Raw genomic sequence first — 17,985 nt, 5'->3', positions numbered from 1 at the left:
CATCAACTAAATCTAGCTCCTCTTCCAGTGTATCAATTGCTTTTCGTGCCTGTGAGGGTCGTGTAACACCCCATTTGTATGTTTTATCAAACTTAGGATCCCTAACATTGTTAAAGTCCCCACCTAATACTATATATGAATTTCCGAACTGTGTAATTGCATTGCTAATATCTACAAAGAAACGTGGTAGGTCTGCTGTTGGAGCATATATATTCATAAAAGTACACCTAATACCAAAAAGTTCAGCATCCGTAGCTATCCATCTCCCCTCTTTATCTGATTGTTGTTTGAGTATTTTAATTCTTCTGAATTAAAATAGCGACTCCCCTCTGACTAGAAGACCCGGCACTGTAAAGAACTTTCCAAACGTAATAATGAATCCTTCTTTTCCAAATGAGTCTCCTGCAGGAAGACCATATCTGGATTTTTCTGTTTAAGATACAATAGAATCTTCCTCCTTTTGATGGCTGAGTTTGCACCCTTAACATTCAATGATGTCAGTCTAACCAATTCACCCATCATTTGTCATTAAATGTACAATGAGACCAATAGCATTTACCAGAAAATACTTATACGTCTTGTCCTGTTAGAGCTCTCCCTTGTGAAACAACTGAACTTACACAAAACTCCACACTTATTAATGAAACACTAACACAGCATATATAAAAAACAACTATGAGCCAAAACGGAACATGAGGCTCTCCTACCTTAACTAAACTACGATAGTGCTGTTTATATTTATAACTTGTTTTTAAGGACTTATGTCTTCAGTAAGAATGAATGGGCTTGGAGCTTAGTGCCACAGGGTAGAAAGTCAAAATCAAGTACTGACAGACAGACTGAAGACGTCTTTACACTGTGTGGTTGTGGACTTTCCCAGACAGAATTTGACAATCATGAGAGAACCATAACACATCTTTGGTTGTCAAAAATGGTGGTCTTATAACACACTGTGAGAGTCCACCGACTGCCGGTTTAGTTAAACACTACAGTTGTCAAAAAAAGAACTAAATTCTGACTGTCGGAAATGTAGGAGCAAAATCAAAGAGACGTAGTTTTGCTACAAACCAACCAATCAGAATACAAGATGAAATGACAAAAAAAAACATATTTACCTCCAAGTCATGGTGGGCATCTTATCTTCTGCTCCAACTGGCTTCACAATCTCCTTTCCTCTTTTGTCTTCTGAGGTTTTCACATGTATAGAAACGCTGTGGCCAAAAGTTTGTTTTCTCTACATTTTCAAAATTGACATCGTAGAGCTACAATTTACCAGACATTCATTGTACCATCTGACATGTCACAGAATTGCTATCGTACAGTCTGACACAAACTGGGACTAAGATGAAATGCAGTGAATTTGTAAGATTCACAGCCTATAGGCGCCTGTGCAATGATTGTGTATTTTGATCTATTCATGGAATTTGTTGACAGTAAGAAAAGTATAGAAGAAACCTGCTTCATACTTTAAACATAGTATGACATTATGCTGAAGTAGAAACATCTAAGTAATATTTTGGCTTCTTTGTTAACAAAGTCACTGTATAACTGTGCAGGCTTTTCTCTGTGCTTTATTGTACTGGAGTATTCAATGCTTATTTCCAACCAGCATTTGTGTTAAAGCAGCAGTTTTAGAGTTTGACTCCAGTATACGTTATGCTTAGTGTTTCAACTTTCTACCCTCCAGTGATGACTCTGAGAAATTATAATTACCATAACATTTTTTCGGAGCATAAATAATTCAGGTTACCAAATCACTGAACCTCTGGGACAATAATGAGTAGAGAGGAGATCTTACAATATCGCTCTGTCCGTCAGCTCAAATAAAAGCACCAATGCAGAAATGAAACTGCAGCAGATGTAAGTTTAATTACTTATTGTGATGTAAAGTATTTGTAAAGTGCCTGCCCTGCTACGAGAACCATTGTAATATGATTAGGTTATTACCACTAATTGACTGTAGCCGCAAGCCTGTAGCATGGGATGAGACATGATATGATGAAACTGCAGTTTACTTTCATGTAAATGTGTTACAAAAGCACATTATAAAGAACAAGTTGTTCTGTTGTTACTGCAGGACTTGCATTATCTTTCTCTCTTAGTTCCACTTTTCTGCTCTCTCTCTCTCTCTAGCTCTCTCTCTCTCATCTTTAATTTCCCTATAGCTATATTGATCTGGCATCTCTTATAATCCTGCTAATAGACCCTGAATTATAGATTAGCAACAGTATTTTTCCCATAATACAGTATATTGCTTCTTCATGATAAATGAGAAGTAGCTACCGAGATTTATTGTAGTCTCATATTTTTACACTCTCATTATCAATCTCATTTTGTCCTTTTATTCCTGCTTTTCTTTTCTCCTCCTGTAGTCTAACACAGACTTTGCATCTTGCCTCAAGTCTTTTTCTTTGATATGAATTTCTCCACTGCTGTCTTTTTGGTATAGCCAACTTACCTGGCTCTCCATTTAATATTTCTTTCAGCTCCTGCAGAATTTATTCAACCTCCCCAGTCCATTGCTCGGCCCATCGGCACCACCGCCATTTTCACCTGCCAAGCCCAGGGCGAACCTGAGCCCCAACTCACCTGGCTGAAGAACGGGCAGATACTAGAGCCCGGGGGACACGTCAAACTCAGGAACAACAACAAGTAAGGGGGAAAAAAACTTGCCTTGTGTTCTTGTGTTTTAAATGTATTCATATAAATAGGAATACCCAAAGGTTTTCTGGAGTGAGGGAAAATAACAAAGAAAAACATGCCCAAGAGGTTTTTATTTGGTTGTGTTTTGTAGTGTTTGCATTTTTTTTGCAGTATATACTACATACATACTGCATGCATACATATCATATATCATCATCTTGTGTACATATCACAGAGACTGCTAGTAAGAGTGATTTTCTAATAAGTCAGACCCTATGAATAGGTTATAAATCTTAATTAGTGGCTCTATGAATACTTAATAGAGCAGTTATTAAGAATATTATTGGGTTGTGAAAAACCCCTGTGACTGGTGTGACTCCTTTAGAAAGTACAAGTATGTTTAGCTTTTTAATTCATAAGGATCGTCAAATTCACCACTTACCTTCAGAAAAAACCTACATCAAAATCCATTTCTTTCAGTTTATTAAAATGTATAATTGTACACTTGATGGCTTACCAGAAAGTGTAAAGTATTTATTAATGTATAAGCAACATTTATAACTCTATAGTATCCTAATAGAAAGGATAAATACAACCCAGCAACCCAAAAGGTGTTCTTATAGTTAATGCTGTATGAAGCACTTGTAAACAGTTAATGAAGCCATTTGTTACAACTTATAAACCTTTATGAAGGGTGACAGCGATTTAATCTGAAAGTTTCTCAGGGACATTATGTAAGCCATAACATAATGCAGACTGTCATTTGTACAGCTCAGCTTTCTCTCCCAACTATCACTGATCTCCTCTGTAAAATTGGACCCAGCTCACAGAAGAAATACGGATGTCAGGATTAATCACTAGTGGCTTGATCTGATCATCGGCATCATCGTCATGTTCAGTGTCCCTGCGATTTCTGTTGCTTCTAGCGCTGCAGCTGCTAGAATTAGCGCCTGCCAAGACATGAGCCTCAATTTATTTGTGCCTTTGTATGTGAGGAGCGTATTGACTGGAGGTTGGATGCTTTCCCATGGCAGTTCCCGGGAATGTCAGGAGAAGGAGGACCCAGATACCAGCTCAGTTAGTTACCACTCCCAGCAATTCTCACACAAGGCTGTGTGTACCAGCGGCTGTTTTATTAGGGTACTGTATGTCGCATCGCAGCAACATCTCAAAGATTATTCAGAAGATTAATTGCACATCGGTTATGCTTCCCTGCTCTGTGTTTAATTACTAAGAGAATGAACTCTGTTGTAATAATCATGATTGAAGTTCATGGAGATGTTGATAAATTGAGCTGAATAACATCTCACAAAGGCTGTGTATAAACAGAATAATGGCTTACAACCTATCACAGTCAAGTCTCTTTTTCTACAGTTTTTCTGCCTGTGGTTTCGAGGCATTACTGGAAAAGGATAAAACACAAGTGTCAAGCCTGTTATTACTGGTAGGCATATGATTGTAAACCGCTACACTCTGTCCGTCCAGCAAATGTGTTCTTGAGTAAATTCTACTATGCATTACTGCACACATAAAGTTAAATTTTTCCAGTTGACCCTGGCAGCCAACCACCCATGTATGTTGTTACTATTCATAAAAGAGAAATATGAAGTGAGCACATTAAATATGCACCCAAAAAAATCAATACTTGCCCTCCGACACAGTGAGTGAAGGGAGACACCTCCATCGCTCTCATACACTGCTCCACTCACACTTGCTTCCACCAGTCTATATTAGTCAGAGAGATGGAGTGAGGCGCTAACAAAGGAGGAACGAAGAGAGGGAGGAAACAAATGAGAGGCCAGACCTGAATATATTTTTTAAATGATCGAGAAAAATGAACCGGGTGGTCAACAGAGAAATGATGAGTCGGCAGGAAGAACAAATGAGGATAGAGAGAAAAAGACAGGGTGGTAGTCAGAGCATCACATCGTTTCCACTTGCCACTATTAGTGTATGACCTGCTGTAATATGGATCTCATGCATCACAAACCCTGCTCTGTGATTGGTTAAGGTGGCAGGCCTCAGCTTGAGATCTACCATTAGCTAATTAGCTCATAAACTCAGCTAGTTGACCAGGAAATGCAGTCAGCCATTTAGAAAACAGAGCAGCTTGATGTGCACCCTAAGCCGCTGTGTAGCTGAACTGTGAGGAAGGTAGATGGAAGGCATTAAAATCATTCATTATCACAGTTTGTGGTTTATTATCTTAAAATACCTGAATGTAAAAAGGCTTTTATTTACAACTAGACCTGCAACTAACAATCACTTTCCATCATTAATTACCTGACAATTATTTTCTTAATAAAGACCTTTTTTGTCTATAATTAGATATATAAAAGATTTATTAAAAAATAAAAAATATATGTTTTGACTGAATTTATCTAACAAAACAAATACTGTCACCCAAGGGGGAAAAAAATCTAATTTGCAGAGCTAGAACCAGTAAACTTTTCATTTCATTTTTCATTCATTTTTTCAACTATTTTCACTTTTGCGTAAATATTACAAATAATTACTTCAGTTATATTCACATTTTCATTCCAATCAACGAAATTTGAACGAAATGTGAATTTCATATATGTCACACAAGTCACAGAGAGGACAAAGGTTGGTTGGGTGCAACATAATACAAGACTTTTACACCAGAGACCTTTTGTCACATCCTGCATCCCTCACATTGTTTAGACTATGAAAACAATCAGTTAAAGTTAAGGAAAGATCATGGTTTTTGGTTAAATATTGAAAACCGTAAACAGTGACTTGAAGCACAAGGAAGTGCTCATTGATGTTTTCAATAATTAACCAAAACTTGTCTTTGCATAAGCTTAACCATATGTTTTCAGTTGCCTGAAAATAAAAAAAAACAACATGTTTTTGTTAAGCTTATGCACCTGATAACATTTTTGGGACACAATGAACATAACCATAAAAATGTTTCAGTTGCCTCAAATGAGTATCGTGAAAAAAAACAAATGAAATATGCTGACTATTCATTTTTTGCTGACATGCTCAGTACCAACATTTTTGCTGCCAGTGAACAGACGGATATGTTCAATATAAAAAGGAAGGTTATATCATTCTTTATATCATTCATGTATGTTTCCTACAAAATGGATTTTAATGTAATCTTAAGGACGCAGAGATGGAAAATTCATAGTTAGGTGAGTTTTACCTGACGTTCAGATGGCCTTTAATCTCAGCTATGTGACGTGTTTCCATTTTGTAGTGGAGATCCTGAAGAGATGGAAATGATATGACACAACGTATTTTACCTTCTGAACAGAGCCAAAACAAAAGGAATGATATGCAAATTATATTCAACTGCTCCAGGCAGCACAATGCTTCTCTTCTTATATATTTAAATATATATACACACAGATATACATACTCAAGCTTGGATTTACAGTAAATGCAACATACCTCACAGTGAGATTTTAATTAATATGTGTGCTGGCTATGAGTGCGTATGTGAATGTTTGTGTAAAAATGTACACACACAGGTTTCCTCCCTTCAGCCATCTCTCATGACGCTGACCTTCAACAGCAAATCGGACAAGGGAAGAAAGGGGAATCGATTGTACATTTCATTCACACACACGCATGCACACACATTAATCAAAAAGCAAGTGAGCCCATATGTGCACAAATAGCCCCATGGTGCATTCCATCATTCACTTTGTGCACACGCATAATCAAACATAGAAATTCACACGCACTTCACACACAAAGAGAAGACAGAGCTATGCGAAATGCTGTATGTGATGCAATGATGTGAGAGATGACCCGATTGGCTGCTTGTGTCAAAAAGACGTAGCCCGCTGAGGGTAAAGCTCTCACCGTCACATCTCAACAGATCTTGATACACACACCTGTGCACATTATCACACCCTAACACACACACATATTTTGAGGAATAATGCTGCCCTGTTTATTATCGGCCTTTTCTGAGCAGGTCCCTGTAAAACATGTATCAGGGCTATTTGAAGCCTCTGTTAGAGATGCGGCTAATTATGTTTAAGGACCAGCCTCACGGTTTAGTCTCTAAAGCTGGCATGTGTAACCATCCAACACATAAAAGCTGTGATCTCACATCAGAAAGTGTAATGACGTTGAAAGCCACAATGTCCTGTAAATCTCCCATGAGCATTTTTCTTATTCACTCTCTATCAGCTTAAAAAATATAGAAAAAACAATATAGAAAATGATAATCCTTTTTATATTTGTGTGTAAAGAGTGGCTAAATGGCTAAAGTGTGTGCTAGCGTCGCGGTGTGTTTTATAATTAATGGCCAACATCTGAAGGAACAGGCTACCACACAACCCTGGACATTTCGTTGCAGAATCCTTTCAAAGGCTCTTTTTTTCTTTTCTTTTTTCCCCTCCCCTCACTTTCTTTCACCAAGACCTGCCTTTCTTGTTTGCGGCCCCTCTCTGTGCCCCACATCCCCCTTCCTGCCCCCATTACAGAGAGCTGGGGCCTGGGCATTGGCCTTGAACTCTGACCCCGCCTGTAATCAGTCATATCCCTGGGCCCTTCCCTCCTCTCAGGCCAAAGACAGCTCATCGCTCCTCCCCTCCCCCTTCCCCACCTCTTCATCCTGTTCTCTCTTTGTCCCCATGTTTTTTTCCCCCTTTCCCTCTCGCTGGATCCAGAATGGCCACGCTGGCTTTTGATGGGGTGCTGCTCAGAGACAACGGAGAGTAAACACAGCCTCCGAAGCTGAACAACAGGCCCAAGGCCCCACTGTCAACCACTCCTCTGGCCCACGGCCTTACCCATCAATCTGTGAAATGACCTTGAACTGATGAGTAAATGATGGTGTCAACCTGTCAGGACAAGACAGCTTGGCTTTGGACCTCATGTTAGACAAGCAAACAGCTCAAATTCAGGTCATATACCTCCCATATCCCCAAATCTCTTCTTCTTTCTCATTGACTCGTTCCATCCATCTGGTTTCCTCACACATTGTTTGAGTCTTTGGTGGTCCTGCTTTACTGTTGCGTGTTAATGTAGATTGATCTTTCCTGAAACCTAGAGACCAAACTATTTCATCAAGTCATTCAAAAGTTAAATAATGGTCCACTGAACAGGGTGTCACTTGGTAATCTTTGTGAAAGAGAATTAAAATGAACATACATTGGAAAAAAATACCTTTATGAATACAGTTACCTACTTTTAAAATAATGATAATACAAATAATATCTATTAAATCCATTAAATGTATATTTTTTTCTTTTTCTTTTGTTCAGTCTTTGTTTGTTTCACCTTAAAACATCTGCCATTTGGTCTGTTTATGATGAAAAATGCCTCGGTAACACCTAATGCTGCAGCAACAGTAACACCTACTTCAAAAACAGAGACACCACACTCCTCAACTGCCAAATTATCTCAAGGAAGTTAACACCAAAGCCGGTGCCCAGGTCAAACCAAAAATGAGAATCTTGCAGAAAACACCACTTAAAATGCGGCCTCCTGCTGTGATTATTCACCAAAAAAAGTATTCAATTCAAGAATACAAACCAACTTGGAAGAGATATATTTAAAATGATATACCAAATGGCCGCAATTTAACAAAGAAGTCAGCTCGGTATCTCTTAGGGTTCTTTGTTTCTTACCCTTTCTTATACTCTGATACTGTGAGAAGCTGAAACCACTTAAGCTTTTTCAAAAGAGTTTTTGCCAGCAGGTATGGAATTTCATAAGCTACTTGTCAATAGGATCAGTCTATTTTACCTATGTGTATGTGGCTGAGCATGTAGAGACGATGCATGAAATGATCCATTAGCATCATTTCTGGAAATTGCCCCTCTGGGACAAATAAAGTGTTTTGAATTTGAATTTACAGTAAATATGTGTGCACACGTGTATGCATATTCACTGAAACAAGCAACGTCTTGTGAAATTTCCTGTGAATTCCCTTCACACACTCCAAGGGGCCCATCCAGGTTTGATGCCATCGGGTCGTGCTTCCCTGGGGGCCTCTTTGCCACGTCTGGTCAGGCTGCCTGTCTGCAAACACTCCATCCATCGCTGATATGAAAGGCTGTCAGAAATGTGATGGTTGAGTAGCGAGCTGAAGGCTGGCGACTGCTGCCACCTCAGAGGTCAGAGGTGAGATTGGCTCAGAGCGGGTGAACTACAGAGGGCCTCTTTGACCTGATAATTATCCAGATTGAATCCACCTGGCAGACCAAGAGATTAATGATTCTTCCACCTCAAAGCCTATTCTGACCCAGATTAGAGATGTACAGTAATTGTATCCCACCATATCAATTTTGAAAAAGTAATAGAATGATTCACTTCTCCATCCTGCCCACTGACCCAGAAGAACTCTCCCCTGTCCTTACAAATTCATCCATACAAACCACAGTGAGGCAGGTATGAGGTCAGCACCGTCTGTCGAGCTGAAATGCCAGTTTCTGCATGTCCCATTTCACAAGTCCAGAGGGTGGCAAGTGACAGACCACATATACGGCACAAGGCTGACATGCTGCTCTTTCAATATATTGCATGCTTTTCCTCATGGGATCTTCTTGGCATTTTTTAATACATTTTGATTTAATACCCTGAGTATCCAACCTGTCCATCAAAGAAAGATGACAATCTGACAGACAGGTGCTTACAAACTGCAAGTGACAGGTTAGCGGGATGCTGCAGGATATGTTGAACTCCCACGGCATTCAATTCCACTGTTTCAACTTAGAGCACAGCATGAGAACGAGTACCCAGAAGGGTTTCCTCCCGCCATTTGAAAAATGTTTCTGATCTCTTAAAATGCCATGACCAAGGGCTACAGCATCTTGAAGCGGGGAAAATGGACAAAGCTACAACTAAAGCCTCTCCATAATCCCTGGGTATTCATTATGTGTGTGTTCTCACTTTTTTTATGCACATATTAACTTAACAGTAGAAATGGCCTTGGAATGAAGAAGTGTTTCGCACCACAGGGCTTCATTTCCATAGTATATTAAATGTTTTATTTTTCCTTTTGCCTCAGGACAAACCCAATGAGAAAAAAGTGCATGTATTTTAACACCTACTGAAAATGCACACACATACACATACTCACGCAACCAATGCAGAAGACAGACCAGGTAGGAGGAAAGAAGAAGAACCAAAGATAGAAAGATGGGGACAAAGAGCAGACAGTTGTGGAGGTGCACAGGAGAGGAGCGATGGGTAGAAGAAAGAGAGGTCAAAGCATTAAGATAAAGGATTTTCTTTGTGTAGGAGGTTGTCTGTGTGTGTGTGTGTGTGTGTGTGTGTGTGTCTGTGTGTGTGTGTGTGTGTGTGTGTGTGTCTGTGTGCAAAGGTGTGTCAGTACCAATGTGTGCATGGACAGATGAAAGGTTTTACTGATGAAGGCAAATTACATTTTTTGAAACACTGAAATAGAGTCATCCACTGCGACAAGAATTCCAGTGAAAGACAAATCAGTTTGAAAGTATGTGCTGTGCATGAGTGACGATCCGCTACACATACAGCACTGCTGCTGTGTCGGACTGTATGTGGTGCATGTCAGAAATATCTTCTCTCACTAAAAACACACACATACACCCACAGATGAACACAGTATGCTGCACTGTTGACATATTTTACATGTTACATGTTACAAGGGCTAATATTGCATAACTAGTACGTTAGTATTAAGTACTGTTCCTTCACTCTTGAAGGTGTGGAAAGATTTTTCACCCAGATTTGTTAATTTAAGACAAGTGGACCAATTTAAGCCATTTCTGTTTACAGATTTTCCTGTTTTGCATATTTATATATTTTCACAAGGATCCTCCTATACATTTCAACTACTATAGTAGGTGCATAATGTATGTCCTATAACTGGTTGCCAATTTCTTTCGTAGGCGTGGTCTGTTTCTGTCATGAACTGCCAATGAAAGCACAAGTCAGCGAAGAGCTATTTTGCAAGATAAGATGACATATGTGCTGGAGGTGGTGCTGCAGCATCGTGATGTATTTGGATGGTTGGTGTTCATAATACAAAGGTGAAGGTGTGGTGTTTTTAGTAAAAGCCAGATCAAAGTGTAAAAAGATGAATGTAACTATAAGGCAATGATGTAACCCTGACCTAAGTACTTCCACTAAATGTATTCATGAGTGGCACTGACACATCTACTGATTTGACTTGTTAGCACATTCTTTATGAACTGCAGTGCTTTGAAAATCTCACACGAAATACATTGCTCTATAATCAGCTATGTTCCATCATGTTGTCGTCAGACAAACTAAATTATTCTGTGTTTCCTCTACTTTACCCCCCACTTTCCTTCTTCCACCTCCTCTTCTCTCACAGCACACTGACGATATACAGCATCAGCCAGGATGACGAGGCTATCTACCAGTGTATCGCCGAGAACAGCGCCGGCTCCACCCAGGCCAGTGCACGCCTGACAGTGCTCTGGGCTGATGGGCTGCCTGGTGTTCCCGTCCATGTGCAGGCTGAGGCCCTCTCACCCACCACCATCCAAGTGTCCTGGAGGGAGCCCGAACAGAACACTCAGGACATTATCGGTTATGTGCTCCACATCCGCAGGACCTCAGGTAAGAATGCACTGATGATTCACATTGCTTCATGCATTGTGCCACATGAGCTGGAATGAGGAGAGGTGGAAGACGTATTGAAAATTCAAGTCAACATTTATGGCTGCAGCTAAAAATGCAGCAGATGTTAAATCAGAAATCTGCAACTTTCTGCTTATATAAACTACAGCAGATGATGGAGAAACTACATAAATAAAATATTTTTAACAGTATTGATAAATGTAACTGGCACTGATGATCAACAATTTTAGTTTCAGAAAATAGAAACTACAATTACTGCACTGTGCATTGTATTTGCCATTATATTTACAATGTAGGCATTTGGCAAATGCTTTTGTTCAAAGTATAATAAATGTATTATGATTCCACAGAAACAATAGCTGGATGTCGATACATGCCAGAAACTACAAGCATGTTCAGTGCTTCAATACTAGTGTAACACTGAACACAATAAGGATAACTAAAAAAACTACATTTCATATTTGTGGCTTTGAGATCCAAATGTGTAGATTATATTGGCACAATGCTCCCTCTATGTGCACACATGTACATATGCATGCATTTTTACATTCATGCAGTATTTTAGTTCATGGCTTAAGGCAACTGTGAGTGTGTGTGCGTGTGTGTGTGCGTGCGTGCGTGCGTGCGTGCGTGCGTGCGTGCGTGCGTGCGTGCGTGCGTGCGTGCGTGCGTGCGTGTTAGTAATAAGAGCCTCCTAGTGCCAGCTGCTGATCTCCTCAGTAGTTCTATCAGTTAGATAATTAAGGGCCCCGGGGGCCAAACAATAGGATCTGCTGTGATTACACTTCCAAGTTGGTGTGGGTTGAGGGCTGGAGGTGGTTATGATTTGGTGTTTCTGGATTAAGAGCAATAAAATACTATAACACGTCCTATGTAACTCCCCCTTTTATTGCCTCCATCTCCTCACTGCACCCCTGCAATTTACCTGACTACCGTCATTCAGGCTCCCAGGGCCAAAGTAGATAAGCCATTACCTAGTGGAACTGTCCTGATAAAACTAGTGAAATGGGCAATAACCATGAAAATGATGGCAGAAACAGATTGTATTTATTGTTTCCTCTCTTGTTCTTATTTCCCACCACTTCAATGACTGCTCCACCTCTTATCCCTGATGATTCATGTCTGACCCATTTCTGTCTCTCACTTCTTTCTTTTCTCACTTCATCTTCTCTTACTTCCTCTCCTCCTTCACTTCACTCTGTCCCTCAGACCCAGTGGAGATGGAATATGAGGAGGCTGTCAGTAAGTTGACACTGCAGCAAAACATCAGGGATCTGGAGCCTTCCACCAGTTACACCTTCTACGTCAAGGCTTACACATCCCATGGGGCCAGCAAACCATCAGAGAGTGTTACCGTGAGCACCCATGGGGAGGGTGAGAGTTTGAAGCAGAACACACACTCACACACAAAACATATTTTATAGCAGTGATTGACGTTTGGAAATTGTTGAGAAGGATGCACATTTTGGGTGGGTGCCTTTTCTATATTACAGGGCATCCTTAAATGAATATGCTTTCATTGCTTTAATGAAATACTTTTTTATGGAGTGAAAGTTAACTTAAATTCAGGTTTGTATTAAAACTGAGAGAGATTTTGAAATACAGCAGACCCTGTATATGATTTGATGGTCTTGTTTCATTTTGATGCAAAATACCTAGACAAAATCTTGATAATGTTTTGTCAGTTTTAAAAGAAAAATGACAAATTATCTTAATTTCATTGGGTAACATTTAAAATTCTTGTTTTCTTTACATGTTTCTGTTCCTGAATTGTCATACTTCCAAGAAGCAGCTTCTGTTATCATGTTACCAGCTTTTTTGACGCTCTGTGTTGTGTTGCAGTGCCAGCACCTCCTTCTCTCTACACCAAGGTGGTGAACAGTAGCGTTGTGCAAGCGATGTGGGAGGCTTCCTCTAAGATGGGTCAACAACAAGGCTTCAGACTGTATTACAAAAGAGCCCACACACCTCAGTTCACCGGTCCCATCATCCTACCTCGCAACATCACCCAGTACAACATCACTCAGCTGGGTGAGATTGACCGTCTTTTTTTTTTAGTCTTTTTAATCTTTGTTATCTTCATTGAATAAACCTGATTTGATAGTTTCTTGTATCTGGTGTAAAGTCTGCTTCACTCATTTTCTGAATATGTCTTTCTATCTTTTCTTTTGTTCAGATCCCTCATTGGTTTATGAAATTAAGCTACTTGCATTCAACCAACACGGGGATGGTAACGCCACCATGCGATTTGTTTCACTTCGAGAGGCTGTGGAGAAATCTGGTGATTACCTGACACAGCCACACACTGCTGCACATTGCCCCAGCACATCAAAGATTAACGTTTCTCACTGACTCAGACGTGTCATCTGTTGTCAAAGTCAAGCTGAGCATTGCTGTGACTCATACTCTCTCTCACAGGCATGCACACAAACTTTGTCTCTTGTTTGTGCGTACCTCTGCAGATCTGTTTAACAGTGATGTGTACTGTATCTCCATAGTGTTGGACGTCCCATGTGACTGCCTGAAAGACGAACAGAGCAAAACATCCACCACAGGCATCATTATCGGCATTCACATCGGAGTCACCTGCATCATCTTCTGTGTGCTCTTCCTTGTCTTCAGTTATCGGGGCAGGTGTGTTTAGCTGTGATCTGAACTTACCAGGAATTGTTGTTGTGGGTTGATCATGTATGTATCTGACAAGTGTTTCCTGCGTGTGTGTTCCTGTATTCTCCAGGTTAATGATGTGTAAGACGGTTCAGGCCACCCCCGAGGCAGGGCACAGCACGGTGCTGGAATCCTCTACGTCTTCCCAGGGGGCCTCAGGGCTGAACGGGGCCGCCAGGAGAGAGATGGAGGTCAACGGGAGCGCAGCGGGGAAGAAAGTGGTCAACAGCAACGAGCTCGAGAGACTTTTCACTCAACCCAACACACAAGACGTATGCATGGTGAGTCCTCATAGTCGAGCAACGGAACAGCATTTTCAGTCCTTTCATAGTTAACTGGGGCACGTTTTCACATAAACGCAATATGATTAACTATAATTAAAAATAAACTTTAGTTTATTACAACTTCAGGTTTATTTTTATAGGTCTGGCCTTCAGTTCTTTCAACACTATACTCACCAAAGAAATTACTGGGATCACTGAACACAACAAGCATGAATGAACTAATATTCATACAGGTTGAGAACAAACCCTCAGGTTAGTTGGGTTTATGTGTAAGAGAAAATAAAGGCAAACAGTAAAATTACAGCCCAAACTCTCTGTTGTAAACATCCATCACAGCTTATAGACCGACTTCCTGTTTCAGCTTTAACTTTTTCATAGTTTTCCTATTCAATACGGGATTGTTAGCAACATCACGGATGTGCTCCCGTTCACTTTTACCTCCAACATAGATTGTAGCTAATCTGGAACTATCTGCTTCTTTACGACCTGCGTGAACACCTGACTGCTCATGTGTCTTGTCCTGGTTGATCCGGATGGTCTTTAGCAATGCCAGCATGTTATAAGATTTCATAAATTACGTTGGTGAGTACAGTGTTATTATAGCTGATAAAGGTGATGGCTGAAGCTACTATTATGAAGCTATTAAGCAATGTAAATGAGGGGCTGACAGCTGTGCTTTCAACCTGAATGTAAATATCAGGCTGTGAAATGTCATACATTGAAGGAAATTCTTATCACTTTTTCTGCAAAAAGATGAAAGTAAATGTCTTGCCTCTTTTTTTCTGCATTACTACTGTGGTAAAGAATGAGCCCACCTTCTCTCAGTCACATCCTACTAATAAATGACAAATCAAAGCGCGATTGGCATTCCCAATTAGGAAAATCAAAACATAACAGTACAGTTTAGTTTCTGTATTTGACTGAAAAGGTGTAGGCTGATGCTGCACTTTCTACTAAATCTACTTTGATGTAAACCAATGCAAGAATAAGAAGAAGCCACAGTCGCACTAAAATTGTCTTTCAAGTAGAAAAATGAATGAATTAACCGCATTGTATTCTCGTTTGCTTATGTCTTCAGTCTGAGAGATCTCTCGTCTCCTACGTGCTGAATGACACCCAGCTGTCTACGATACCGCTGGATGAGTTTGCAGTGGAGCGAGACACCGAGACGCAGTTCCAAGAGCCTCCTGCAGCAGGAGCTGGTCGACAGGACCAAGGCTAATCACTGTACGAAGGCCAATTCACACGGCACTGTCTGCAGTGTCCACTTAGACTTTTCTCTCACTCAGGTTGACAAGTGTTTCCTTTCAAAGTAGTTTTTCCTTTTGTGCAAAGATTTTTTTATTGGTAAGTTAAGAGGTTCTAGAGGATCTAGGACTGTATATTGGAGTGTTTTTGGCCTGGGGCTTTGGAGAGCTCTCTTCAGTTGGACGGCTGTTTTCAGCCTGGCAGGCCAGTTAAGTGTTCTTTACTTTCACTATTTGGTCTTTTGTTAAGTTTCTGGTGTCGGGCAGCACATGGAATAGAAGCCCCAGAATGTCCTCGTTATACAATGACGATTTTATTTTAAGTTTATAAATATATATATACATATATATCTTTATCACCTATGTGTCAAAGTGGTTATAAGTTATTGGTCTTATCTCTACTTTTCTGTGGATGTCAGAGACTCCTGCTGCCTGCTCTCACCTACCAATGATTCCACCTTCTCGTTCACAGAAGACCTCAGCCTTCTTCCAGGGATTCAATATATTCTGTCTCAGGACTTAGTTTCAGTGATATCAACTTTTTTTTTTTTTTTTTGTTAATGAGTTCTCGGCCTTCATACTTGGCTGTGTGAACCTTACGATTCAACAAAAACCTACCTCAGCCGGAATGAATGTGTTGCGGGAAGCTTTTAGGGACTTTATCTTCCCATGTGTTCACAATTACGTTACATGCGGAGGAACTGATTGGTCAGAAAATTACAAGATCAGGTGCCGCACTACCTCAGATGTCAAGAATCGTCTCTCTCCTCATGCTCGTCGAAGCAAAATGAGAAAAAAGAAAAAGAAAAAAAAACGAGTATCCAACATAAAGCACTTCCAAATGCTGAAGTTAATGTTCTACCTCAAGATAACAATGTTAATGTTGTCGCTGTTGTTGTTGTTGTATGTCTGTTTATTGCATAATGAAAAACCCTCTTTTCCCCCCTCTGTGAAACCCTGGCTTCCCTCTGTTGATGAATATGATGTTTGTAGATACAATGTCGGTACCTCATGCAAGTTGACAGACTGATAACACTGTTGTATGGATTACAGTATGTTAGGGATATGTATGAATTATGCTGTTCCATTGTAAGCTCTTTTTTATCTAGATTTTATTTCACTTACAAGAGAATAATACTTTTTTTCAAGCATAGTTGCTTCAGTTGAACAAAAACACCATTAGAGATACACTGCACCGCTAATGACATTGTCCAGACTATTTACTGCTAAATGACATGTGATGCATAATGTTCAGTTGGACAGACATCATATATGTATCTACAATTACTGCTATGATTGAATTATGTGTGCGTGTGTATTTGTGAGTGTTTGTAGGCAAATATGTTTTATTGAGAGAGAGAGTGAGTGAGTGAGTGAGTTTTCATATATGTCATGTATGTAAAGAAGAAGAAGAAAAAGCACAAATCTTATAAAACTGTCTTGAAACATGATTCCACTATTGTTGGTGTAATAACTAAGGAATAGTCAAACATTTTGGGAAGCTGCTTTTTCAGTTTTCCTGCTGAGAGTTAGATGAGGAGGTCGATGCCACTGTCATGTACAGAGCTGGATGTTGGAGGTAATTAGCTTAGCTTAGCATAAAAGCAAGTGGAAACCGCTAGCTTGGCTTTCCCCGAAGGTAAAAATTCCACCTACTAGCACCTCTAAAGCTCACTAATTATAGCTCCAGCCCTATACCCATACCACAAATTATTACTCAATAATTAACATGTCATATCTGGTTTGTGCAATTTGTACAAAAAACAACACTTACTTAGTGTTTCTAAAGAATTTAATATTCCGTAACTACTTCTTGATTAGAAGTAGTCCAGTCTTGTCATGATTGTTACATCTCATTTTGACATTCTGTTTATGTATCGTCAAACAGTCAAGATATAATTTATTAATTAATTCGCTTGGTAACTTTATTTTACAGGTCATTTAATTTCATGCAAATTTACTGAGTAATTTACAGGTATTAAACGGTTCATTTCACAGGCATTTACAGAAAGGGTGGTGCTATTCAGTAACAGCAAAAAGTGTTAAGTTAGTTTAGTTGATAAATACCCATTCATTATATTTGTGTTCATTGTTAAACTTTTAAACATAGTTATAATTCTTACTAAATTATAACAATTCTTCAACTGACTGAAAATACTTATTTTGTGCTATTATTGGCATTTTAGCCAACCCATTCTTTCTTCAGAGCTCCAAAGAAATGAGAATTTGCATTTACACACGACTGCTTTTAGGAAATTAGTAGAAAAGGGAGAGATCTGTAAAATAAAGTGTTAGTGAAATTGTTTATAGCGTCTTTTAAGAAACAACCTAATATGCTAATATATTATAGATACACAAACTACACACTGAAAGGAAGTATTAAGATTTTTTAGCAAATTAACATACATATGAAACTACAACTCAATTGACAACTTGTTTTCCTTTGTTGGAAGTGCTGGTAGGAGTATTTTTTTAATTTAGGATAGTCAGTCCGCCTCCCACTACTTCCAGTTTGTATGCTATGCTATGCTAAGCTAAGCTAATCGCCTCCTGGGTGCAGCATCGTA

General features: G+C 39.6%; 1 protein-coding gene across 1 annotated transcript in view; it reads left to right on the top strand.

Moving 5' to 3' along the window:
- Positions 1-15,434, top strand: part of igdcc3 (immunoglobulin superfamily, DCC subclass, member 3) — a 59,400-nt gene extending 43,966 nt beyond the window's left edge. Inside the window, exons 7-14 of the mRNA XM_053319653.1 lie at positions 2,487-2,652; positions 10,952-11,199; positions 12,430-12,594; positions 13,063-13,251; positions 13,397-13,501; positions 13,719-13,854; positions 13,958-14,168; positions 15,250-15,434. Of these exons, the coding sequence (XP_053175628.1) occupies positions 2,487-2,652; positions 10,952-11,199; positions 12,430-12,594; positions 13,063-13,251; positions 13,397-13,501; positions 13,719-13,854; positions 13,958-14,168; positions 15,250-15,393 (1,364 nt within the window). The 3' untranslated portion in view covers positions 15,394-15,434. The remainder of the gene's footprint in view (positions 1-2,486; positions 2,653-10,951; positions 11,200-12,429; positions 12,595-13,062; positions 13,252-13,396; positions 13,502-13,718; positions 13,855-13,957; positions 14,169-15,249) is intronic.
- Positions 15,435-17,985: the final 2,551 nt, after the last annotated feature.

The sequence above is a fragment of the Scomber japonicus genome, chromosome 1 (assembly GCF_027409825.1).
Source record: "Scomber japonicus isolate fScoJap1 chromosome 1, fScoJap1.pri, whole genome shotgun sequence".
Lineage (NCBI taxonomy): Eukaryota > Metazoa > Chordata > Actinopteri > Scombriformes > Scombridae > Scomber > Scomber japonicus.
The sequence above is the reverse complement of the archived record's forward strand: the minus strand, read 5'-3'. Positions and strand labels throughout refer to the sequence as shown.